We start from the raw sequence: 26272 nt of genomic DNA, 5'->3' as shown, positions 1-26272 counted from the left end.
AGTAATTTGAAACGAGTGCACGTATCTCTAGGAGCCGGGGGCAGGGTGTTTAATTTTAATTCTTTTTATTGAGCAGTTTATTAATTTACTACACATGGATAATCAGGCACCAGAGGTCCAGTCGACCCACAGGAGGGACCTTCGAAGGGTCCAGCTAGCTCGGACCATCAGTGAGTGGACTTTCTTTCATGAATGATTTTATATAAATAAGTTATATAAATGATTTCTATAAATAAGATTTCATAAGTGATTTTATATTGATTTTATATAAATAAGTTTTTATAAATGAGTTCATCTGAATAAATTTCAGTATCTGATCTTGTATAAGTGTTATTACATGTTTTCCGAGCATGAAATGTAGCGTAAAACATCCTTATTTTTATATTACTCAGTTGAGCAGTAAATTTGAGACTTGTGATACAGAAATGGCAGCTTTTCTCAGATTTATCAGATTACAGAGACTTATCAGGTTTTTCTAGAATAGTTGTTTAAAACCACCGTGTACCCGCCTTTTTATTTGGTGATTACCCTCAGACGGACCGATGTCTACGGACATCCAGTCTGTTTATAGTTCAGTCAGTGCACTTGACTTTGCCTCACGAGTTTCGGGGACGCTTGGACCGTGAGTGCCAGGATTTGCGGCTCGGCAGACTTGGTGTCCCGAGACCTGCCAGGATTGCGGCTCGGCTGACTCTGTGTCCCCGAGACCTGCCAGGATTGCGGATCAGGCTGACTACGGTCCCCTGTATCTTGCCAGAGCGGCTCGAGTAGACTTGGTGTCATCGAGACTTGCCGGCGGATCAGGCTGATCATGGTCCCCTGATTTAGCCAGTTTGCGGCTCGGGTAGACTACGTGACGCCCGAGACCTGCCAGGGGAATTGACGGATGTGACAGGGGTACAAATAGGTGGTATTTGTCAAAGGATTTTGAGCTTTCTTTTATCCAATTATGACTTTCAGTTATTTTATACCAGTTTCTTTGATATTCGCGCATTTATATCTTTATATATTGGTTCGGTTATACGAGTATATTCATCAGTATGTTTTTACATGCTTATTTAAATACCTTGCATTGAAATATAAACAAACCATTGATTTATATCCTTACTTATTTTTAAATGGGGGTTATTATGGTTATAAATTGTTTCCAAGAACATTATTTTTGTCCACTCACATTTTCAACTTGTTTTTCGCCCCCAGGCCGTAGAAGTACGCAGGATCCACCATCGGGTCATTCCTAGCTTCCGTGCCACCAAATCAGGTGGAGTTTTGTGGAAAAACCCTTGAAACCCTGTAAACTTTAGAAAATGCTATGATATCTCGTTTTAGTGGAAAACTGAAGCCGGTGAATACTTGGTTATTCTATTCTGGCAGTTGGTGTGGATATTTATGATTGTTTGACAGGTGGAAAAATTTGGGTTTGGTCAAAATACATGGGAGATTCTGCCGAATTTTCGGCAGAAGTCCAAAGAAAGTTTTCCTAGTAACTGTAGCAGGAGGGGTAAAATGGTCATTTGTGCCCGACAGTTGCCAGATGTCGGACACGCACATGGCTTGGTTCGAATTCCAAAGCGGAATTAGGATCGGGTCCTGTCATGGAAAACAAAAACTAACTTGTGTGATGCATTAATGACATTGTTTTAAGTGTAAGGAAAATGACACTTGTCATGAGGAGAAGGGAGAAGGTCCAAAAAAGAAGGTTAGAGAGAAGGTTGCTAGCATTTCTCAACTTGAAAATATCAACGGTTATCTATTTACTATGTTCTTCGCACGCGCTTCTGAATTTGTGAGAGGTTTTTTTTTTTTAAAAAATAAATTTATTTTAGAATTAAAAAAGATAATGAGTAGTTGTGTTCCATAAAAATAGGATTCATTATTTGATTTTTTTTAATTTTTTAATATAAAAAAAGTGAATTTATCATATTCTTCTTAATTAATTAATAATTTTAATCCTTAATATTTGCATTAATTAAGGGCATTTTATGGCATTTTGAATGTTTCGCAATTATCTGCCTTTTGCTTTATCTATATAGATATAGATTTAATAATTTTTATATCGACTTTTTATTTATTTTATTATTAAAACTCTCTAAAATATTGGGTAAAGACTAATTAACCTTCGATTAAAACACTTTGATAAAAGGAAAAAAACCTTGGGTTTAAAACATAAATACATACATCAAGACATACTAACATAAGTTTGATATTAAAGACGAGTAACTCGATTATAAATTATAACATGACAAATCATTTTAACTTTTATTAGATGAAGAAAATATTAATTTTTTATTATATATAACTTCATCTCAAATTTTATGGATGGAATTTTCTCTCTTGATTGGTTTTGCTAAACATTGTGATTGAACCAACTTCTTATTTTATAGAGATATATGTGTGATCCGTTTGTGCATCAATGCTAATGCGACACAATGTACGAATTGATTAGTGCCTGACATGAATTTAAAATGACGTGACGCGGTTCGAGTGACCCTGTTTTCACTCAAAATTCTTCTTCTTTTGGCAACATCGCTCCAAATGGATTTATTCTCTCTCTCTCTCTCTAGTTTTATATTTCTGTGTTTGGAAACTGCTTATTGCGTTGTTTTGACTTAACATCACAGTAACATAACAAGTTCCATGTCAAATGTCTTCAATGAAGGCATCAAAGAATGAGTTCACTTCATTTCACTTCATTAGAATCCAAATGAACTGAACCTCTTCAAAGGTGGAGCATGAGGCACAGAAGAGCAATTGCTTACAAACGACCAACAACCCTCCATCTGCTTCTTGTTTAATTTTCCTGCATGTTTTTTGCTGCTGCTGCTGCTGCATGATGTAGCAGAACCGCGTTTGAGCTGAAAACTGTTCTTGGAGCTCCACATTTTCCCCACAGACTCCATCCACAGCAGCCTTCTTACATTGATCTACGTTGAATTTCCATTTTCCACATTAGGATTTTCTCTCATTCCTTCCTGATTATACATAATAAAAATTTACAGCTGAAAATCTAGTAGAGGGGAAGGCTTAATTATTCTAGAAAATGCTTGCTAATTAATGGTTATGTGGTGTCCAAAATGCCAGTCTAGAGAAGTAGCTAAGTATCAAATCAACCCTCTCTCTCTCTCTCTCTCTCTCTCTCTCTCTCTCTCTCTAGATGCTCAACATGCATGTGAGTTTGTGAGAGGCCTTTTCATGTTAAACAAGTTAACTTTCCTTTTAAGGAAGCTGGACAACTAAAGCTAGCTATGACTAACCTGGCTTGCAGATGAGGTTGATCCAACTGGTGGAAGCGACGTTGAAAATTGTGACACGTATGGATCTTGTCCATTGGCAACTTCACTCGCTTCATTTTTCATCCCGAGATCTCTTAGCCGGTTCAGCTCAGGCAAGATGACTGCACTGAGATCTGGCCTGTCCCTCCTCCTCAGTTCACAGCATTTCAAGGCCATTTTTGCATACGACAAAGCCTCTTCAACAGGCCAGTCTGTCACTGCAGGATCAAGTATCTCAGCAAATGCACCTTTCTCAATAGCCTCCTCAACCTGGTGGGACAAACCCATTGCAGGCTTTGCTGTGATGATCTGCAATAGCATCACCCCTAAAGAATATATGTCTGATTTCACACCCAACATTCCTGTTTGCTGATACTCTGGATCAATGTAACAAAATGTACCGGCTGCTGCTGTCAAGCGGTATTGAGTGACAGCATCAGCTACAGATGGTGGAACTAGCCTAGCCAAGCCTACATCAGCAATCTTGCTCACATAGTTTCGGTCTAGGAGAATGTTTGCTGGCTTGAGGTCGCGATGCACCAACGGCTCTGGTTTTGTCTGGTGAAGAAAAAGGAGGGCAGTTGCAATTTCAGCAGCTATTTTAAAACGGACTCCCCATGGGATTGGAGGAGTGTTGCTCTTCAGGAAGAGCCGGTCTTCTAAGCTTCCATTTTCCATGTACTCATATATGAGGCAGCCATACTCTGGGCAGGCACCTACTAGGAGAACCATGTGTGGATGCCTAATGCAGCTCAAAACCTCAACCTGCATTGGAAACATCATTGTGAAAAAAAAGATTATGCGATTTCGAAAAATGATACATGAGAAGCTTTTTCCATGCTGTGATCTTGTACTCAATTAAATCAATAATTTAAGTTATCTTCATGCGTTAAGTGGATTTTTTCCTATTCTTTTGTGCATGTTGTCTGTCTATGTGTGTTTGTTTCCATACATCTGCTTTCTGTAAAAATGTACAAGGACCATAATTTACCTCTTGTTGGAATTGCCTTTGCCCCTGTGATATGTCTGGCCTCAAGACCTTGATGGCAACAGCAGTGTGATCAAGCCAGGCTCTATAAACAGGTCCATATCCACCTTCCCCTACCTTGTTTGAAATTTTAAAGTAATCTGTTGCAAGTTCAATTTCTTCAATGGTGTATCTTCTATACCGAATGTGGTTTTGTGCCAAAGCATCCATTGCTCTCCTTCTCTCTCCAGCCTCCTGCTTGGCTTTCCTTTCTGCAATTTTTCTCTTATGGGTTTCCATACCTGCTAGTCGTTGTGCCATCCGTGCTGCTTCCGTTGCAGCCTTGCTCTTCTGCCTCTCCACATCAGCCAAAGCCAGTGCAGCCTCTTCCGCAAGCTTGGCTTCCTCTAGCTTATGCTCTTCTGATGTCTTCCATTTTTGCAGGTCCCGCGTCTGGATGCACAAATACCACATTTTCAGGTTTTCAATGGAATAAACAATATTGGAGACTGTTAAAAAATCATAACCATATCTTCTAACATGTTCTTACCTTTTCCTTAGCTGCCAAAGCTTCTTTGCAAGCTGAAGTATACATATCCATAGTTTGCTTCAATTCAAGCCTTAATCTCCTCATCTCAGCATCCAAGGCGGACTGTAACTCATGCAACAACATGCATTTCAATCCTCTATCCTCTTACTATCAAAAGAAATAAGTTCAAACCATTGAAATGAACATGTATTTCATGTCAGCATTCACTTTTCTCTTTATATATTTATTTATTTTTAATTTCCTTCTTTTCTGTTATTTGACAACAGTGTAGGCAGTACATTTTCCTACCATGTGAACTATAACCATCCAATACAATACCTTTTATGGTCAATTCTCATACAGTATGCTGTCATGATCTGGATAGATAATAAAATAGAGAAGTCTTACAAGTTTACGATCATTGTACTTACCGGCGTATGTGAGGAGAAAGAGTTAATGGAACCCTCCGAGTTCATTGAGAAGTCTACATTGTCAGAGCCATTTGATTGGAAACTAAGTGGCCCTGAGAAATCACTACCACCTGATATGGAATTCCCATGGGATAGCTTATCTGACGTAACTGATGTAACTGACTGCGTTGGTGAATTTGTTTTGCTGCCAGACCTATGTGCTTTTGGCAGGACGTGCTTAAAATCAGCTCTTTTATCCAAAGATATTCTACCAGCTGAACTCCCTTGACTAAAATGCATTGTGCAATGCAGGAAGAAAGTCAACAAAAATAAAAAAACCAAGCAGCATAAACTTGTTTGTGGGGGAGATACAACATAAAACTTGTAAATGCAGGATTTGCAAATGTGAGTAATTCACTGTCTACCATCCAAGGAGTACATATATGTGGATACAGTCAGTATAAATTTATTTAATTTTCATATTCAATACGACATTTCATGATCCTAATGACATCCGGAAATTGAAGATCCTGAGTTCCTGATAAGCTACATAAACTAACAATCTTTTCCCTCTATTTTCTCTTGCCTACTGCCAGATCTGCTGAACTTTATTAAGAAACCAATCGATGTGTTTTTTACTTGCTGAAACAACAAAGTCTTAATAAGAAATCATAGAACTGATAATATTAAATCATGCAGAAACATTTTGAATCAGTCTCATTACCATCATCTACAATGGACACAATTAGTCAGAATAGGGTAACATCAAGTTCCTGTTTACTAACTTTTAACAATGATCACTAAAGAGTGTGCATATTAGTGGCCCGGAATTTATAGATTTGATGTCCAGTTATATTATCCACCAAGCATGGTTTAAAATGATACCTGATCACATCTTCGAAGTCTGGCACACCCTGAAGAAAGCTGGAAAGCGGTGTCCGTTGAGAGCTATTATTCCTGGGAGTAGCTCCATTACTTTTTGGCGTTTGAGGTCCAGTTGCTGACCGTGAAGTCTGAATTTTTCCTTTCGATATAACATATACAGCACAGGTTTCTGGTACAGATTTGAGTAAGGAAGTAGCCACATCTGCAGGCCTAAATTTTCTGCATCAAGACAAGTACCAAGAGTAGCTGTTAAATAGAAAAAAAAAAACATAAACATGGTCTAATACTAGTTATCACAGAAATTATTTACTACTTTACTGTGGAGAGAGAGAGAGAGAGTGAGTGAGAGACCTTGTCAGAGCATTGTGATGGGAAGCACCAACAACAATATTGCATATGGAGTTGCGAACAACATAATCGACAAGCGCATTTGGAACATCAATGTCGTGGAGGACAACTTCCTTGCCTACAATCTGAAAAGCTCATTGTCAATAACAGAAAAACCAGGTCGCATCATGATCTTAATCTGTCAGACAATATCCATGTGAAAAGATTTGGCAAGTTCTTGTTAACCTTCCATACATATATCTATCTACACATCCCTGGCCTGCTCTTTAGCACACATGAACTAACCAAGTCTGTGTGGAAGGCCATACATGATTGTGTTTTATCAAGAGAGAAATTGTAAGTTTAAACTATTCAAAAACTAGCCAAAAAGCATATGCATAAGGACTAATTAAACAAAAGCTTATATATTTTTAAAGTCCACCATAACAAACACTTCCAATTAAGTGTTCCCGGTGAGTTACTATTAGGGTTGAAAAGGCTTCAGTCTATATGGAAATCAAATGATCAATCACTAACCCCTTTTCGTGCACAGAATCCTCGGTAGGGGAGAAAGAACTGTTGCAACTCGGCTTCAGTTGGTGGGCGGCCATCTTTAGAGACTGCTCCATGATCATCTGCAAAACCAAGGGCACATATCAAGCACATACACAATCTTAATGAGATATATGACCATGAAAAGGCAAATGATGACGCACGATCATTACATTTAACATCAAAATTAATGACACAAAATTCCTATACACAAGGCTTATAGTGGGGTTAAGAATTAATCTTCTACTTGCACAAAAAGAAAAGAAAAAAGGGCTTATGGATATGCAACCATGACTGACATATGTTGCATTGTGACCATATAAACCATGCACTAAGGGGCAAATGCCCCCTCCAAAATCCAAAAAAAGAAAGGAGAATTAAATATAAAAAAAACTATATACCAAACAAATTCCAATGCAACCAATTAATATTATGTTCAGTGTGATCACATAGAATGATGATAATTATTAATTATGGTGGTGATGATATGATCATGATGATTGCGATGAAGAGACGGATACCTACGATGATGAAAGCTGTGGCTTCTAACGTGAATGAGGGTGCAATGAGCGTTCTTGTCGCCCAAAAGGTTGTCAACTGCCCATTTCACAGCACACTGGCTGTTCTTATCTTTGTTGATGGCAACCAAGGTGGGGCCGACGTCCTCACCCACTGATCTTGATCTGAAAAGCGCCATTTAAACCCAAGCACTGCCTGCTTCTGCCGCCTCTGCCACGGGAGCAAGTAGGTGCAAGGAGGGAGATTGAGAGTTGAGGAAGAAAAAAAAGGGAGGAGGAAAAGTGGTGTTTTGGTTATTGCTGTTGTGCTATATATTTGGATGGTGTGACATGGGAAAAACCAACTTCCACTAACCAACTTATAGAATGCTATCCTCTCTTTTCTAGGTAGCATTGCAAAGTGATGGGCTGGAACTTGGAGTTGGTTGTTCTCACAGGTCACACTTCTAGAAGTAGAGAGCCTGCCTTTTCTGGTTGTCTAGGTACTAACTGAACCTCTAGCAACTGCAATTGAATTCATAAAAATAAAAAGAATTGGGCGTGACTATGGATTGTTACGAGTCTTAGCTCAAGCGGCATGAAATGAGTTGCAAAGACACATATCATAGATTCGGTGTTTCGTGACGTGCATATATGACATGTGTATTTTAAAGGAAAAATTATAATTTTAGAATATAAGGTATTATTGAACGTTTAGCTCTCGCATTTTAGGCACAAATATGAAAATTGTGTGGTAAATGTCTTCGAACGCGTTTTTAACAAACATATTTTCTTAAAATGCTTTCAATATACATCCATCTTTTTGGCTTGAAAGAACTCATAAGATATGCGACAATCGAATTTGTGTTGGGAAATTTGACTTCAAATCTTAGTGAAAAATGACGTTGAAATTATGTATTAATTATTACCCAAAAAAAGAAGAAGAAAAAATAGTAAATTTCAGCCTGTGCATCTCCTTGCCTCCTGATACTGGCCATCATCCCAATTAGGTGTAGTGTGCCGTTCATGAGAAATGTATTTTTATTTTATTTTATTTATATATATGCATTTGCAAGTTGAAATCGTTACATTGTTTCCTATGCTATTTTTTGGGATTTTTTTGGCTTTTGGTGCGTCGGGGCCAGAAGCCCAAAGAAAGAAGCAACAAACAAACAAACATGAGTCCTATTACCAAATTCGATCCATAACCTATATTGTCGTAACTTAACCACCTAAGTACAATTTGACCGAAAAAATAAATAAATAAATCACATAAGTTCAATAGTTAGATATAACCAATTTAGATATGAGATTTTATCTAAAAAAAGTCACGATGCAATTAATTTCTACAAAATTATTTATTTTTATATTATAAATTATTATGGTATTCTTCGATGTGAGATCATACTTGTTGCTTTGCATTACTGGCTTGGGTTAAGCTACACAACCCCAAGAGAGACTTTCAGTCTTTCATCTGAATGCTACTAAACCAAATAATCAATGGCAGATTAAATCTCTTCATAGCCCCCAAATTTGAGTTAGTTTTCATAATTTTCCATTGGTTTTTAAGTTTTTGATTTGACCTCGCAGTAAATTGGAAATTGAAATCACCAAACGGCGACCGAGCAACATCGAGATCGTGTGACAAGTAGCACGAGCTAATAAAAACGAGAGTACTGTGCAGGTAGACAGACATTATTGGTCCTAATTAAGTGTCGTTTTCAGTCCACGGACACGTGTCTTTCCTCAAAGTTTGTCTCATGAAAAGTCCATAGGGGTAGTTATCTTCGTGTCAGCAGTGTCCTCTCCTCAGCATTTTCTGTCGCACAGAGAACTTCAAGTGATGTAACATTATTACATATCATCATGTATACGTGTCCCCAAATGGAGTACATAGTGAAAAGGAAAGGCATTTCCACACAACACAAGAATCTCTCTCTCTATCTCTCTCTCTCTCTCTCTTGGAGCCTCCCTCCATGCCCCAAGAAACAGAGAGAACAAATTTAGGGAAAGAGGGTTCTTCACCCATTGACCATGTTTTTCTGAATTCAAGACTCTTCAGCTTCAGCTGGTAAGAACCCACTAAAATTTTCTTATATTTTGTGTGATTTTTCTTTCCTTTTTGTGTTTAGGAACTGATCAGGATCGTGTATTAATTAGCATATCCAGATGTTCTGTCTTTGTGTAATTTATTGTGATGGTTGTTGATGATTTGGGGTTGCCTGTGTTCCTTGGAAGAAGAAGAAGGAGAAGGAGAAGAAGATATATAAAAGATACTTTTTAGATAGGCTGACTGAGTTGGGTTGCCTTAGATCCAGGAAAACCCAATTTCTATGTCAAAAAGTTTTCACCTTTGTCTGGTTTTCTTGTGATTACTAGTATTAGTTTCCTTTTTCCTAGGTTCTTTCTCATGAACCCTTTGCTTTCTCTTCTTGGATTTATAGATAAACGTCAGACTGCAGTTATTTTCATGTGCTTATGTGTATATTTGAGGGTTGGTGGTGAGGATAGGATTTTGGTATTATGTGGCTGATTCTCTGCCAGGAGGAGAAGAGTTTGGTAAGCTAAGCACTACATAAGAAGCCCAATTTACCTGTGAAGTCTTGAAATTTCTATCACTGGGAGATTAGATCCATTGTTGCCCACCAGATCTGCTGACCCCATTTCATTCTGCTCATGTTTAGCGCATACCCATCTCTTATTTGATCTTAGTGGTGTAATTGTCGTTTGTGTTACTATAACTGTGAGAGGACTGGGGGATCAGTGATATAATCTGCAAAAGAGGAGATATTGTCTATCCTTAAGAATTTTACCCTAGTTCATTGCTGGAAGGTGTTGGAGGGAATTACAAATTGTAAATTTACTTTACTGAGTAGAGATTGAAGGTAACTGTTAAATGGTACAAAGACAAAGGAAATTGATGGAAGACATGTCTCCAGCAGTTGCAGTGACACTTAGTTTAGGTAATTCTATATGTGATAATTCCGGAATTGCAGCCAATGTGGAGTTCACATGGCTAAAGCTAGTAACAGATCCTGGAAGTTTGTCATCAGATTCCATTAAGGCAGTGCCTTTAGAGTCAGTTTCGTGCAGCAATGGAAGTTGCAATGATATACAAAGTCACGCTACTGTGGTGGCCATGTCATCACAAGAAGATAATGGTGGAGAGGGTTTGTCAAAGATGGTACCAGAGAATGGAAACACTTCTGTTAGTAATGATGCCATGGTTCAAGAAAGTGAGGGAGGTGAAATCTTATCCTTTAGATATGATACTAATGGAGTTGATAGTGAGGAATTTCTTAAGTTAGAGGTGGGGTCTGCAATAAGCTTGCCAGATGTTGTGGGGATAGGAAATGCTGTCGAAAGTAAGATTGTTGCAAAAGCCATTGTCTTGGTAGAATCAGCTCTTGGGAAAATGCCTTCGGGTGAAGTCATTGTTGCAGCAGTTAGCTCAGCTTCTGAGTTATCAGATAAGTCTGAATTAACAACCTCTACAGTACTTATCCAGTCAAATGGGGAGAAGAATGTCAGTAAAGCAAGTATCCGGAGTGTCTTTGAGCTGGACTGTATTCCCCTCTGGGGTTCTGTATCAATTTGTGGAAGAAGACCAGAAATGGAGGATGCAATTGCTGCTGTTCCTCGGTTTATTAATATTCCAATTAAAATGCTCATTGGGAATCAATTGTATAATGGAATGAGCCAAAGTTTGACCCACCTAACCAGTCATTTTTTTGGCATTTATGATGGCCATGGGGGCCCTCAGGTACACGCCTTCTTCATACATTTATTTTATTCATTCAAGTTAAGGTTATTCTGATACAACAATTTCAAATTTATTATTGCGAGGCATATTGGTAATTAATCAAACTGTAAGCTATACTAAACAACATTGTGGTGCAACACATGCTTCTTTACGTTGATCTGTTTGATCTTTTTACACTTGTAAAACGATTTGAGAGTTCTGAATTTGTGAACCTGATTGGAAGGAGTCTCCTCTTGCAGGTTGCTAATTATTGTAGTAAGCGGCTCCATTTGGCTTTGGCTGAAGAGCTTGGAGTCATTAAAGACGATTTGAGTGATGGAACCTTGGGAGAAAGTCAGCAGGTGCAGTGGGAGAAAGCATTCACTAATTGTTTTCAGAGGGTTGATGATGAGATTGAAGGAAAAGTTAGCGGAAACATCATCAAAAGTGATGGAAATGCTTCCGAGGCTAGCTTTGAACCTATTGCTCCAGAAACTGTTGGGTCTACAGCTGTGGTTGCATTAGTCTGTTCATCCCATATTATAGTTGCAAACTGTGGTGATTCAAGAGCAGTTCTATGTCGTGGCAAACAAGCCATAGCATTATCAGTCGACCATAAAGTAAGCATGTGTTTTTGGTTTACTTTTTACATGTTAAGAGAAAAAGCTCTCTCTTTGCAGTTGCAGAAACCAGTCTCTCTTTCATCTTTTTATTTTTTATTCTTTTGTTATTGTTCCCAGCCAAACAGAGAAGATGAATATGCAAGGATTGAGGCAGCTGGTGGCAAGGTGATACAGTGGAATGGACATCGTGTTTTTGGAGTTCTTGCAATGTCGAGGTCCATTGGTACGTCCAGAGACTCTAGACTTACCCTGATACTCTAGACTTTTCTTGTGTATTTTTTTCAAACGAAAAGAGACATAAAAGAACATTATGATTGTATTTCCCATAACGAATTGAACATCCTTTACTCTTTTTTCTCATCCTGCAGGGGATAGGTATCTGAAACCGTGGATAATTCCAGAACCAGAAGTGATGAATGTCCCTCGAGCTAGAGATGATGAATGCCTTATTTTGGCTAGTGATGGTCTATGGGATGTCATGACAAACGAGGAAGTTTGTGAAGTGGCTCGACGGCGCATTCTGCTCTGGCACAAAAAGAACGGAGTTACAGCTCTTGCGGAGAGGGGTGCAGGAGTTGATCCAGCAGCTCAGGAAGCGGCTGCCTACCTTTCAACGCTTGCCCTCCAAAAGGGAAGCAGGGACAACATATCTGTGATTGTGGTGGACTTGAAAGCTCAAAGAAAGTTCAAGAGTAAATCCTAAAATGAGGAGGAATGTTCTCACCCGCATTCTGTGGTTTCGGCTGTGTCCTTATTATCCGACTCATTTTTCTGTTTTCCGCCTATTTTTCTGGCATATGCTGATAAATATGGAGAGCACGGCCCATTCGATTTTCTTGTGGGCTCAATTTGTGTACAAGTATATAAACCTGTATGTACTATCTCTACTACTGTAGAAACTGTAATGCAATGCCCTATGTGCTTTTTCTATTTTTTTGGGTATGTGCAATGTTCTAGCTACTGCTTACATGAAAATGTGCTTTCTTCTGGTTTAGATGGATAGAGAACTTACCCTCTTTTTATATAACATCTAGAGAAAATGTGCAACAGTTTTGCAGGTTTACGCATCTTCACCCTTTTTCTGAATGATGGTGCCAACTCATTGAGTCAGTTACTCCATGAGAAGTAAAGAAACGAGGAGCGATTTATGAATGTCCCTTTTTTTAAGCGCATCAATTTTTGTTGAAGTGAATTCATCTGTACAGAGATGTTGTCTACAAATTCATCTATAAAAATCTGATAAAAAGGTCGTCGTGATAAAATTTAAAAATTGGTCAAACTTTATAACATTACTCTGCCACACAAGCACAGTAAAATTAAAAATCGTGCAATAGAAACAAAACAAAAAACTTTAAGGCACTTTTGTGAAACTGCATCTAAATCTCACTTTATATGCCTGTAGAAAGAGCCCAAATTCTTCCATATGCTGTCAAACAATCCAAAGAATAAACAAAGCATTCATCTATTGCGCTTCTGCCGCCTCTGCCGCAATTGTGGAAATTGTAGAGGGACTGGAAGGGTAGCAAACATTACGTTTCTTTTGCGTACGAGCTTGCAACCAAGGTTCTCATAATGCTTTCTCAAAGCTATTGCGCTCATTCTCAGATCCTTTGCTATATCCGTTAAATCTGTCTCGAATTCATCCACGAAAAGAGTAAGCACCAAGACATAACTAATGAGGAGATTAGTTTTCTCATTTGATAGGCTCTTTGACTCCGTAGGAAACATAGTTGAAAACTTATGGAATAGAAGGTTTGGGATCCTGTGGGTCCTGGACGAGGAAATACCATCCATGGAATGCTGATCTTTGAACTTTATAAGATGCGTAATGTATGAGAATATGCAAGAAAGCTTAAACTTCTCCTCGTCAACCTACAAAGATGGACAACATAAGAACATCGATTATTCTGTTTTCTTCACCATGAAATTGAATAGATAAAAGGGGGAGCAAAAGCATACTAGATTGAACTAGAAGGTTCCACAAATGCAGTTGTTAGATAACGATATGTACAGGAAAACATCAAAGGATGAAATACAAAAACTAAAGTCTGCAGTATTAACCCTTAGCCACAACATTAAAGCAGCCCAAGAAACACAGCATATGTCTGTGTTAGTGTTTATAATGCAGAAAAGTAGTACCAGCCATTTTGGAGTTAAAGGAAGAAACTCTAAAGTTGAAAATTAACAGTTTATACAATATAACAGTTTCCATTTTATCCTTTCCTTTTTGTTTTCCCTGAAAACTGCAATCAACTGGAAAAGGTTGGCTTTTTAATTCAGCATGCTCTTATAGAAACAGAAAAGAGGATCGGCCTTATATGCATATATGCACAACCACATCAAAATATTTAGAAGTATTCTATAGTAGTTTAATGGCCATCAGAAGAGATTTTCACTAATATGTTTCAGACAAAAGAAGGCATTTCTGCATTCTTACCTCAATATCCTGCAATTTATGGATTCTGTGGCAAACAAATCTTGGGAAAGCATCCCATGAAACTTCTGCTCCACCTTGAAAATGCTCATAAATATCTCCAAGTAGATCCCACTCTCCTGTGAGGATGATCTTGTCCAGTGAATATGCTTCTTGGGGAGTGGTGGCAGATTCATTAAATGGTGGGATATGGCGAGAGATTTGGCTTTCAGTACTTTCTAGAGCCTCCTTGTTTGGCACAATGAGTTTGATTTTGGCATCCAAATCCTTTTGAGATTCAGGGCCGTCTTCTTGCTTCAAGGAGCGCAGTTTTTTGCTCTGCATTGTCATAGAAAATTCAGATTAACACGCTAATGCTTCTCAAAAATCTCAATTGCGTTCAGCTTGATATAGTATTGTACAGAAATTCCCATATAGTCTCAGTAGTAAATTGCAAATATCTTTAACCACACATAGCTCTAGCTGTCCTTTAATAAAATTTATGCATCAAGAGTTTCAATTTTTGATAAAAGGAATGGATTATTGAGAAAGGTCCCCTCACCAACATTATAGCAACAAAATGGTTTCTAGTCATTATGTGGACTTCTTTTTCAATTTTCTTCAACCCTTGATATTTTTGTGTTTAAAACTCAATACTGGCATATAACATTTCAAAGAAGCTATAGAGAAAACAACCAGTGATGTGGGGATTTAGTACAAAAAGAAAAGTGCTCGGACATATGCAGCAAAACCCATACTTATTCTAAAATTTTCATATGTTCTTCAAAACAAGTAGATTGGTCGCTGACTCACTGTACAATTTTTCCCCTTTACCTGGCTAAATTTATATAAATTACGAACAGAGACACTCAAACAAGGTGGCTGTGATTGTGGAAAATGCTTGTGAACCTTACTTAAAAACTCAAAAAAAAAAAAGAAAAAAAGTAGGTTCTTACCTCCCTAATTGCCTTCTTCGTTCCATAGCGACTCTGGAGCTCCATTTGCTTCTCGGCCTTCTCTTCTCCAGTAAGTTGTTCCTTCACTGAACTTTCAGGCTCCTTAGCAGAGTAGTTATAGCCTCTAACCATTGGTTGTAATCTAAATATCTGAAAATTCACGTCCCAAGTAAGCTTATAAGCATTCCTTGCAAAGCAGAAGCAATGATGAACACACAGACTCACCTTAAATTCCTTGTACCAAAGTGTACTGTGAGATAACACATACATTCATATAAGCATATAGAATAAGGATATACTTGGTGTACATAACATTTTTAGAAGGCTCCTAACTTAGTTCTCCAAGTCTAAATCCAAATCACAATGACAACAAAACCAACACCACTGAAGAAAAAGTTTACAAGTCACTAAAATATTATAGTTTCTGTTCTCAGCAATGAAACCCCAAACAAAACAAAAAATGTAAACTTTACATGTCCTTTATACTCACTGCATCACTTTAACAACTTCTAAACCAACCCAACAAAAACTTATAGTCCCAACTTACCTTGTTAGAAGCAACGGGCAAAATCTTCAAAGTCTGGGTGGCCTTATCAAGAACACCAAGTGCAAAATTGCAGCTCTGCCCAGTCGTGGCCTCACCAGTATAGTTAGTGCCAACAAAATCAACATTGGTCCCATTTGGGGTCACCACAATCTGAAGTCTTCTAGGTTTTTTGCTGTCCCTAAACAACCCAACATCGGTTGAATTGGAGTATGGGCTCTTGGTGGGGTCGAAGCTACATGGGAAATAGCCTACCAAAGGAGGGGTTTTCTCTGGGATGTCTGGGACGACTTGGATTGTGGCTTGGACTGTTGGGATTTTCTTCTTCTTCTTCTTGTGCCTGTGGGTTTGTGGCGTTGATGGGTTTTGGGTCATTTGGGACTTGGTGTCTTCTGCGTCTGATTCCATCGGTACAAGAAAAAAAGAAAGAGAAAAAGCTGTGAGCTTTGGAGGTTCACTGATGGTGGTGGCGGCGGTGGGTTGCGCAAGTTTCTTGCACAGTTAAGAGACTCTTGTGAGAGATTTGAGGAGGGGTTGGGGCCGCATGGGTTTATAAGTGAGGGTTTTGGTAGGCTCTTTTTTTGTTTTTATTTTCGGGTTTACTTTTTCAACTTTACAAAATAGAATGATACACCGGTTAGGGAAACTGATTTTAATCTCCGACCAACCAACTATTCTTCTCGCATTTAATTATGTTATAAAAATAAAATAATAGGGTATAAAAAATACCACTGAATGTTAGGAGTAAAATTGTATTTGCTCTTATGATGTTTACACTGACAGAATTTTCTCTAAGAGCCAGTTTGGCATTGCTGTGCTGTGAAAATAATCGCTGTCAGATTTGCTGTAAGATAAATTAGCTGTGAGAGAAAACAGTTTTGCGTTTGGTAAAATTTTTGTTAAAAGTGTTGTTTGGTATTGATTTTACGCATAATCATTAAACTCAACACCTTTTCGAAACTGATTCATGCATAATCAAAAAATAAAAGCAGCTAATTAGCTTGCTTTCCCTTGTAGCTTTCTCTCACATCAATTTTTAACAATAAGTGATTTTCTCACAGCTTACCAAATGAGTTGGGCTTCTCAAAATTTTTAAAAAATCACTTATTACCCCAAATAAGTAATGTCAAACGGGCACTAAAATAGAAACTCACTCTCTTTTGTTTCCTCTCACTCTCATTTCTTCTCTTCCTTTCTTTCCTCTCTTCTCCTTTGGTGTGTTCTACAATTGAATGAGCAAGCCTATTTATAGGCAAATTGGATGGCTTCATTACCCAACATTATCATTAAGCTTCCAACATCATCATTAAGCTTTTGACTAAGCTTCCAACATCATCATTAAGATTTTGACAAATACATCTTTCATGTGGGCTTCATCTCTTACTTTACAACACTTCCCCTTGGAGACCACATGTCCCTAGATTGGTTGCCTCACTAAAACCTTGCTTGGAAAAATTCAGTGGGAAAAAACTTACGCAAAGGAAAAAGAATACAACTTTATTTGGGACATAAGGATAATGTTAAATGCGCTCATGTTGCCTCGTTAAAACCTTGCTGGGAAAAACTCAGTGGGAAAAACCCTAGTCGAAGGAAAAAGAGTACATAACCATGTGTAACATAAAATTCTGTGTATATTGACACGCATGCGACATTGTCTCGTTAAAATCTTGCCAGGAAAAACTCAGTGGGATAAAAACCTGGACGAAGGAAAAAGAGTACAATGTGTGAAGGTCTTTATTGACAGCACGCTCCCCCTGATGCTTGGCAAAATATCCTTAAACCATACTGTTGATCATCTGTTGACACTGCTTCTGTAAGTCAATCTTGTAATATTGCTGGATGCTCCCCTAAAATCTTCATGACTAACTTTTTCCAGTAAGCGACCATAGAAATTTCCAGAGTCCTCGTATTTAACAAAATCTGGGCTATTTGTAAGTTCACTTGAAAAGAATATGCCCATATATGGTATTTTGCGAAGATAGCATCAAATATGCCTCACATCATCCCAAAGTAGTGGTGATGGAGCTGAGCTTTATATGGAAAATATAATATCCGGTCCATTATGGAAAATTATTTAAGTGCCCAACGGATAATCCATATAAAAATACTTCAATATCTTCTTAGTATAAGCAAGAATCTCATTGGCATAATGCTCGATCTTCAGGACGAGACAAATATTTCTTAAACTCTTCAGGAGTTTTAATGTGTTGCAAACATATTATAATCAATGTACTCATTGAGGCAATTTATGTACATTAGTATTGAGTACAAGTTTTGTGCTTCAAGCACATGTCCTTCAAAGACTTGCTTCATGCAATTGCAATCCTTTTAGGGATTTTGTTTAAGGGATTAAACTTTATGACACATTATATAGCTTTAACTCAGCTATTTATGCATCTTTAAGGAATCGCTTCTGGCGATATGCTCCGTGCATTTAATAACCCTTAAAGATAACATGTTGACCTTCATAAATGTGCAATAATGGGGCACAATTGAATCTGTAAATATGGAGAAAACCCAACATTTCTTGTTTCTGCCATAAACATTGTGTCATACAAAGTGGGTATATTCCCTTTTATTCCGAACACCCAAGTATAACTTTCAGTATTAACATCTTTTGGGGTTCGTACTGTGGGTTTGTTCTTTCACGTTCATTCTCATCTATAATGGAATTGCCTCTTTCCATTTTGGCCAATGATATTGTCGACATTTAATAATAGAACGTGGTTCCAATCAACACAGCCCATTGATGATTTGAGTAGCTACTCAAAATCAAAAATTGTCATTCATCAATTCATGATCCCACCATTCTCATGTGCATGCGCATGCATCAATTATAAGCATTTCTTTGCTTTTGGGTACCCAAGCCACTTCAGGTGGTTTTTATTGTCTCTTTCCAGACAAACATCTCTTATAAGATGAATTATGTGAGAATGTGGATCATAACCTCCAATGGAGCATTATTTTACAATAGGGCGTGGATAATCTTCATTTAGGGAGTTGGAACATTTAGAACCCATATATCTGTCATGTTATAGGCATGCCACAGATTAGCACATACATGTCAATTAATTGTCCTTCTAAGACTTTAAACCATATAATTTACTACGCATTAGGCGTGCACCGTATTAATGTTGACATGTTAAAGGATTGTCCTTCCGGGACTTCAATCCATATCATTCGCTACGCAACAGGCATGCATCATATTGATCACTGCTATACCCATGTTCTGTTCATATGGGACTTTAATTTATGTTGTGTATTATCAATGTATTCAACTTGCAATCTGTGAAATTTGCTTTAATAATTCATGAATACATATTAGAATGATACAAGCCATTCATCTGGAATGGTCATAATACAAGTCGTTCTTCTGGAACGATTTATAATGCAAGTCATTCTTATGGAATGGTCCTTTGCATGACGTTATTCTGGAACGGCCTTATCTCCCCATTTCGTTACCTTCAAGGATGTTGTACAAAAAATCAAAATAAAAGTACAAGTATGAAATAACATAAGTATCGCTTACATCCTTAAGTGGGAGAGACTTTGCTCAAATATCTTCCAAGCTCATATCGACTCAACAAATACAATGTAATGTTTGATGATCTAGTTATATCCTGCAAGAGCAAAAATCACAACTCTTTTGTCTCTGTCAAAACAAATAACCCTCAGAGTTAGGATCACTTCATGGATTCTTTCTTCGGATGTTCATTCTAAAGAAATAAAATCCCTTATGAACAGAGAGTTATAAAAAGAAAGAAAAGATACAAAAATTGTGATATTGATTGCAAGGTAAGGTAAGCAATCAGGGGAGGAAGCTAATGAAAGCAGACAACAAACTCTCATTTCTCCTAGTCTAGAAGAACTCCAGGAGATCAGAGCATGTGGTCGTCATTACAGTTCCCTGATGTAGCGAAAACGTGATCAGGGATAGTCTCGCTTCCTGAATGGATGATCAGAGATAGTGTCGCTTCTCAAGCACATCGAGTGCTCACTGACAGGAAAAACAAGTGGATATCGCATCTCTAGGTATAGAGAAAACTGGATGTCTTTTGCAAAGAAAATTTCGTTAGTAACATATTTATACACAAATAAGAGGAATAGGTAGAACCGGTGAATTTCAAATTAACCATAAAAATTTGCAAGGTTCTCGGGGTGCCTTTGAAAAAGTAGCTCCGTGAAATCTGCAAAGCAAGATCAATTTCGACGAAAATAATACTTGAAATTCTGAAAGTGCCGACAAACATTAACGGAGGCCTCGTGAAGTTTTGGAATTTGGGAAAGAAAAAGAGAATATGGGGATCCGATATAATATTGGGATCCTGGAAACTGTAGCCATATTTCCGCCTATAGATATTGCCTCTGCAAAACTTGATTGGAGCAACTGCGTTTAACTCAACTTCCTTCATTTTCTGAAACTTCAGTTTTTCTAAGACTTTCTTCGAAACCTTCTTAAAATGGCTTCCTCTTCTTCTTGTCCAAACCATCTTGATTTAAATGTTGCTCCCAACACAACTCGTGACGCCAAAGTCTGGCGTCCATCCTTTGTATCCCAAAATCATTATCTCACGGTTAATGATTATGTGATGATGAATGATGCGATTGCTGTCATAGTAGCTAGGAATGTCCTTATTCCAACGGATGAAATGCTGTTATCAGTGAAGTCTGATGAAGAGGCTATTGATGACTCAATGGCTTTTAGCATTCAGAGTGTTGCTTATGTTTCTAACATGGCTGATCGTTTGTGTGCTAGAGCAAACGAGGTTCAGGAGCTGACCACTGAGAATTCGTCTCTCTAGAGAATGCTTCATGAATCTCAACAGGAGGTTGAGAAACTTAAAAAGGAAAATAATGCCTTGTTGAAACTAGTGAGTTCGTACTCCGTTGATACGCTGAGAAGGCTAGACATGCTACAGGTTTCCAATGAAAGAATTCTAGGAAACCACGAGAGGCTCATGGCTAAGCTTAAGAGGCGCCGTCATCTTTCTTCAGAGGCTTCCAGAACATAATGTAATTTTATAGATTTTGCAGAGCCTGCCTATCCTTGCAGGTGGAAAAATATATCTGTTGTATGCCTTCTTTCCTGTTATAATAATTGCGCAAATTCTTAAACTTGCACATGTGGTATTTACGTCTTTTCAAAATGACGGTTTGGAACCTTGTGCCTTATAGGTTCAAATAACCACATCAAATCTCTCAAAATTACATATTTCAATGCATGTGAGTCCTGAACTTCTGGCCCGGGCTAAACACGACCTCATAATTTATTTGCCCTTTTCAAATGGGCATGAAATATAAATTGAGTAAAAGCCATGATAATATTGCAATATAGTAGTAAAGAGAATTAACTACTATATACCCAAAACTTTAGGTTCGGGATCTCTCATATATTTGGATCCATGGGCTTCCAGCCCAAATCATATAATATAACAAAATATATGGGGAGCCTCAATTCATCATTTGAGGTTTATCCTGATATTATCCATTTCACGGTGTATTCTTAACAACCAGAATTCACAAAATATATTTCTTTCTTGAGGTGTCGATTGTAACAAAATCGAACTTTATTAAATTCATCATTTTCTTATGCCAAAGAAATATGTGGTGTACCACAATTTGCAATAATACCTCAAGGGTTGTCCATTTAATTGTTGGAACTTTCATGTTCTCAATATTGTAGATTTTGAACTTCGGGCCAAAATCACATATTCTCATGGTATATATTTCAGAACTTCAGGCCCTTACATAATTGTCCATGTTTTGAGGAACTTCTGGCATCTCATTTAATTGCTCATCCATGAGTTTAAGGAATTGCATGTTCCCTTTTGTATATAGTGACGGTTTACCCAAAATGGTTAATATTTATGCATACATCACTATTCATGTATATAGTACTATTCATCAAGTCATGAAATTTGTGTCTATTCATGCATATATTATATTTGCCAGTACAGTTACTATTCATGTGTACGGCACTATTAACCAATATGGTACTATTACATCATCAAAGAACTTCAGGTCCTTATTTACATGTCAAGGATCAAGGATCTTCAAGTCCGATCACTTGTTTACAAATATAGTACCGAAGAGACCACCAGTTCTCATATCAATATCATCATCAAGGATCTTCAGGTCCTGATGTAGTTGTATGATAAGAATCAAGGAGCTTCTAGTCCTGATCTGTATACTGTAAAAACTCATCATACCGCACAATTAATCCATAAAATAAATTGCTTGTAAATAAATTGTTGGTATAGACGATAAACCCGCACTATAATTTAAATAAATGTAAATGTGCGGTAAAATAGATTCATAAATTAAATTGCTTGTAAATAAATTGCTGGTATGGACGATAATCCTGCACCATACTTTAAATAAATGTAAATATGCCGTAAAGTAAATTCATAAAGTAAATTGCTTGCTGTATGGACGTTAATCCCGCACCATACTTTTTTTTCTTTTTTCTTTTTGAAAGTAAATGTGCGATAAAGTAGATTCATAAAGTACGAGGGTTAATTCCACATCATACTTTAGTAAAAGTAAATGTGCGATAAAGTAAATTCATAAATTAAATTGCCTCATGTATGGACGTTAATTCCGCACCATACTTTAAATAATAAAGTAAATGTGCTTGTATGGGCACTAATTCTACTCCATACTTTTAAATAAGAATAAAGGCAGTAGTGTGGACAATAAACCCACACCACACTTTTAAATAAATACTGTTGTATATGGGTAATAAAACTACATCATACAGTAAATAAATTGTATGAGTAATAAACCTACATTATGCAGTAAATAAATTGTATAGGTAATAAACCTACATCATACAGTAAATAAAGTAAATGTGGGGATAAAACCACCACCGAATAAAATAAGAAAAGTGTTAGTATTATCAACGGCCTTCCACTGATAATATGTTTAGTATTACCAAGGGTCCATTTTTATTAGTGGTTAGTAATACAAGAGCAAATAAATATAATATATGACAGAGAGGAGATATATGACAGAGAGGAAAAAGAAATAACCACATTGTGTTGAGCTGAGAAAATTTAGAAGTAAAGGGGAGAGACTATCGTGCTGATAACGTGTTATACAAATAAAATAATAGAGTATGAAAAATACTACTGAATATTGGGAGTATAATTGTATTTGCTCTTGTGATATTTATACTGACAGAATTTCCTCTCAGATAGAAACTCACTCTCTTTTGTTTCCTCTCACTCTTCATTTCTTCTCTTCCTTTCTTTCCTCTCTTCTCTTTTGGTGTGTTCTACAATTGAATGAGCAAGCCTATTTATAGGCAAATTGGATGGCTTCATTACCCAACATTATCATTAAGCTTCCAACATCATCATTAAGCTTTTGACTAATACATCCTTCATGTGGGCTCCATCTCTTACTTTACAACAAATTCTCTTTAGTGACGGATTTATAAGTTTTTCTTTAAGGGGTCAACGTGTAAAGTATTGAAAAAGAACTTTGGACAAAAGAATTTCATAAAAATAAATTTATAATTTATAATTAATGAAAAAATCAAAATTATTTTGAAATTTGAGAGAGACATCAAAATTCCAAAATAATTTGGGAAAGTTACTACCGCCACTGAATTCGGTGGTCGCCGGTGGTTGGTGTGTGGTGGTTTTGGTGTGGAGGGTTAGGCTTAGGAGGAGTTTATAAGAATAGGTTTATTTGGGTGAAATTATATTTGAAACAAATTTGGGGAGCTTAACCCTCTTTGTTTAAGTATTATTTTACTTAATTCACATGGGCAACAATTAATGAAGTAAAAAAACAAAAAAATAATAATAAACTAACCTGGTCCAAAATGACCACATTTTGGCCAGGTCATTCAAAGAAAACCAAACATAAGCTACACACCTAGGGAAGAAAGGCATGCGCTGCTCCTACTGCTTCTTTGGAGCAAAACATCAAACAGTCGTGGGTGCCATGAATCATGAACATGCAGTATTTAACAGCATGTCCACCCCAAAAGGCTAAGGCTAAGGTAAGTGCAAGGTAATGGCTGCTATTATTTATGTAAATAGTGGCAGCCTTGCTTTTTTTGGTTCCACTCAAAAAGGCTAGGGCGAAGGCAATTACTATTCATTGTACTTTATTTCCAATTTTTTTTATACTTTACACCATTAATTTTGATAAGCTTTTCAGATAATATTTTCGGTTGCCACGGGTCACTATTTATTATAAAATTATCACCTAAAATTTCAGATAACATTTTTGGATAAAATTTTCTAATTAAATTTTCGGATAAGATTTTTGGTTGCCACGTGTCCATCATTTTTCAGAAAAGATTTTCGGATGAGAATCTCGGTTGCCACGTGTCTTATTTCAGATAAATTTTTTGGATATTCATTATAAAAAAATTATAATCTCATATTTTAGATAAGATTTTCACCATCTAAAATTGCGCCACCTCTCATGTCAGATAAGATTTTCATATATTTAAATATATATATATATATATAATCTCAGATTTCAGATAAGATTTTCACCCTCTAAAATTGTGCCACGTGTCATCTCTATCTTCTGAATCCCTCTATAAAACTACACCATCAACTCATACCTCTCACACCAAGACTGAAACAACGCAATATCTGAGTTGTCCACGCGCCTTCGACTTCGACAGAAGATGCCATTTATTTTTTGATAAAAATGGAAAGTAGTATAAAAATATGAGTGGAAAGTAAAAAAATATTGGAAGGAGAAGAGTTTGTATGAAGATTTGGTGTGGAAAGTGAATAATGTGAGTGGAAAGTAAAAAATATTGGAAGAATGAGAAGAGTTTGTATGAAGATTTGGTGTGGAAAGTGAATAAAATTGTTAGGTATTTCTAGGGAAAAAATTCAGAATTTTTTGGCAATTTTTTAAGCCAAAAAAACGAGGACCGTCGGATTTTTGAAAAAAAAAAACAATCGGAGCATCCGAGAAGCACTATGTGGGGTCTTCCCGTTGGGTTCTGTCAGGGATGACATCAGCGGTGATGTCATCGAGTGGAAGTTAAATTTTTTTACCATTGGCGCTTGAAACTCACGCGCCAACGGTTAAAAAAATTTGGATTTGCTCTTGTTAAGGTCAGCGTGACGTCAGCGCCTTCGGGCTGAAGCCCAGGCAAGATCTACCCTTGGGCTTGCCCGGGTTGGTGGGACACAGGGCTTGCCCAGGCTCTCTTTCCTGCTCTGAAGGTTCAAACCCGTTGGGGGGGGCCTCTTGCCCTAGCAAATTGGGCTACGATGAAGGTGGCCTAAGGGGTCAAATTTTTTTTGCCCAGGCGTTGGTTTATGCTTGTAGGGGTCAATTGACCATCCTTGCCCTACTGTAGATCCGCCACTGTTCGCATATAAGTCGAACCTGAGACATTCTTCAATAAAATGAAGACAATTATCGATAGGGTAAATTACTCAAATAGTCCTCAAACTTGTACGCGATTTACATTTTGGTCCCTAAATTAAATTATTAGTCCAAATGGTACATAAACTCTATTTTAATCGCTCATTTGATCCAACCGTTACATTTTCTGTTAAATGTAACCAAATTTTAGGGGCAAATACGACTTTTCATAATTAACAAATAAAATAGGGTTAAAATAAATACAAAATTAGAAAATAATTGAAGAAAAATAGAGGAAAAAATCATGAGACCCAAACCCCCTCCCTTCGATTTCTTCTCCCCTATTCCAATTACTGCGTTCCTCCAAGCAACCAACAATTCCAAACTCCACAAAATCTTTGTGGGTTTCATCCCATTTTTCATTTTGTCCAAGTCCCTCCAAGGAATCCCAAATTCTAATTTCCCCAAAACCTTTCTGGGTTTCATCTGTTTTCTGGTTTGGTCCAAGCCTTTCAATGCTTTGGACAATTTGCTTGATTGCTTTATCGCCGCTAATGCCAACTAACTTCCCAGCCAGCACAGTTTCCAGCTTTTCGGCTTTGGCATTGTTGTGGGTCTTCTTGTTTCGGGGTTTTGAGAAGTCAATGACTTCATGGTGTTGAAGAAGAAGAGGACCCTTCATCCATGGAGCTGTGGGCGCTTTAATACAAGCGTCAGTGCTTGAATTAGGCTCTGATGGAGCCTTCGAATTCGGGGTTGTCCTGGTGGAGCTGAGTGAGAGAGAATTGGGAGATTTTGAGGGAATTGGGTTAGTTGGTTTGGGGTTTTGTGGAGGTTTTGAGTTTAAGGCAGATAAGATGGGATTGTATGAATGGAATCGTGGGTTTGTTGAGAGGGGGAGAGGGTCTGGATGGCTATTGAGTTGGGGTTCTGGATTTGTTGGGATGGGGTTTGTGGAAGATTTTTTTCTTTTCTTTTTCTGTAGTTGCTAGCTTGGGTGGAGGGTGGGGAAGAGTTGGGGTTTTGGGTTCATGGGGCCTGGGGTGGAGGGTGGTTGTTGGATGGGTTTGGGTGAAGAGTGGTTGTGGGATGGGTTTGGGGGTTGAACCTTGAGGGTGGTGGCCATGAGAGAGAGAGAGAGAGAGAGAGAGAGAGAGTTTTTATTTTATTTTTCATTATTTTTTTATTTTTAACTTACGAAATG

The 26272-nt window shown here is 37.5% G+C and overlaps 3 protein-coding genes across 4 annotated transcripts; 1 reads left to right on the top strand and 2 right to left on the bottom strand.

Annotated features, from left to right (window-relative positions):
• Positions 1-2924: 2924 nt before the first annotated feature.
• On the bottom strand, positions 2925-7639 carry LOC117620953 (U-box domain-containing protein 35-like). Its single transcript, XM_034351213.1, has 9 exons — positions 7468-7639; positions 6928-7010; positions 6415-6536; positions 6064-6282; positions 5208-5467; positions 4790-4893; positions 4264-4692; positions 3255-4037; positions 2925-2972 (listed from the first exon to the last, which is right to left on the bottom strand). The coding sequence occupies exons 1-9, from the start codon at positions 7637-7639 to the stop codon at positions 2925-2927; spliced, it is 2220 nt and encodes a 739-aa protein (XP_034207104.1).
• A 1700-nt stretch (positions 7640-9339) lies between these two features.
• On the top strand, positions 9340-12798 carry LOC117622561 (protein phosphatase 2C 16-like). Of its 2 annotated transcripts, XM_034353290.1 has the most exons (5): positions 9340-9510; positions 9884-11202; positions 11442-11801; positions 11922-12027; positions 12173-12798. In XM_034353290.1, exons 2-5 carry the CDS (start codon positions 10336-10338, stop codon positions 12505-12507), a joined length of 1668 nt encoding a protein of 555 aa, XP_034209181.1. In that variant the 5' UTR covers positions 9340-9510; positions 9884-10335; the 3' UTR covers positions 12508-12798. The 2 variants fall into 2 exon arrangements, with proteins under 2 accessions (XP_034209181.1, XP_034209180.1); XM_034353289.1 differs by having other exon boundaries at positions 9340-11202.
• Positions 12799-13031: 233 nt separating this feature from the next.
• LOC117622560 (DNA-directed RNA polymerase I subunit rpa49) lies at positions 13032-16308 on the bottom strand. The gene is made up of 4 exons (XM_034353288.1): positions 15721-16308; positions 15174-15323; positions 14242-14556; positions 13032-13676 (listed from the first exon to the last, which is right to left on the bottom strand). The coding sequence occupies exons 1-4, from the start codon at positions 16123-16125 to the stop codon at positions 13263-13265; spliced, it is 1284 nt and encodes a 427-aa protein (XP_034209179.1). The 5' UTR covers positions 16126-16308; the 3' UTR covers positions 13032-13262.
• Between the last annotated feature and the right edge of the window lie 9964 nt (positions 16309-26272).

The sequence above is a fragment of the Prunus dulcis genome, chromosome 3 (assembly GCF_902201215.1).
Source record: "Prunus dulcis chromosome 3, ALMONDv2, whole genome shotgun sequence".
In the NCBI taxonomy this organism is placed as follows: Eukaryota; Viridiplantae; Streptophyta; class Magnoliopsida; order Rosales; family Rosaceae; genus Prunus; species Prunus dulcis.
Note: the sequence above shows the minus strand (reverse complement) of the source record. Positions and strands in the feature narration are given on the sequence as shown.

Coding starts and splice junctions, on each gene's coding strand:
- LOC117620953 (XM_034351213.1), bottom strand. CDS start 7,639: ATGGCGCTTTTCAGATCAAGATCAGTGGGTGAGGACGTCGGCCCCACC. Junction 6,537..6,927: donor GATTCTGTGCACGAAAAGGG/GTTAGTGATTGA, acceptor TGAGCTTTTCAG/ATTGTAGGCAAGGAAGTTGT. Junction 2,973..3,254: donor CAACCTCATCTGCAAGCCAG/GTTAGTCATAGC, acceptor ATGTATAATCAG/GAAGGAATGAGAGAAAATCC.
- LOC117622561 (XM_034353290.1), top strand. CDS start 10,336: ATGGTACAAAGACAAAGGAAATTGATGGAAGACATGTCTCCAGCAGTT. Junction 11,802..11,921: donor CATTATCAGTCGACCATAAA/GTAAGCATGTGT, acceptor TATTGTTCCCAG/CCAAACAGAGAAGATGAATA. Junction 12,028..12,172: donor TGCAATGTCGAGGTCCATTG/GTACGTCCAGAG, acceptor CTCATCCTGCAG/GGGATAGGTATCTGAAACCG.
- LOC117622560 (XM_034353288.1), bottom strand. CDS start 16,125: ATGGAATCAGACGCAGAAGACACCAAGTCCCAAATGACCCAAAACCCA. Junction 15,324..15,720: donor TGCCCGTTGCTTCTAACAAG/GTAAGTTGGGAC, acceptor GTGAATTTTCAG/ATATTTAGATTACAACCAAT. Junction 14,557..15,173: donor CGAAGAAGGCAATTAGGGAG/GTAAGAACCTAC, acceptor ATGACAATGCAG/AGCAAAAAACTGCGCTCCTT.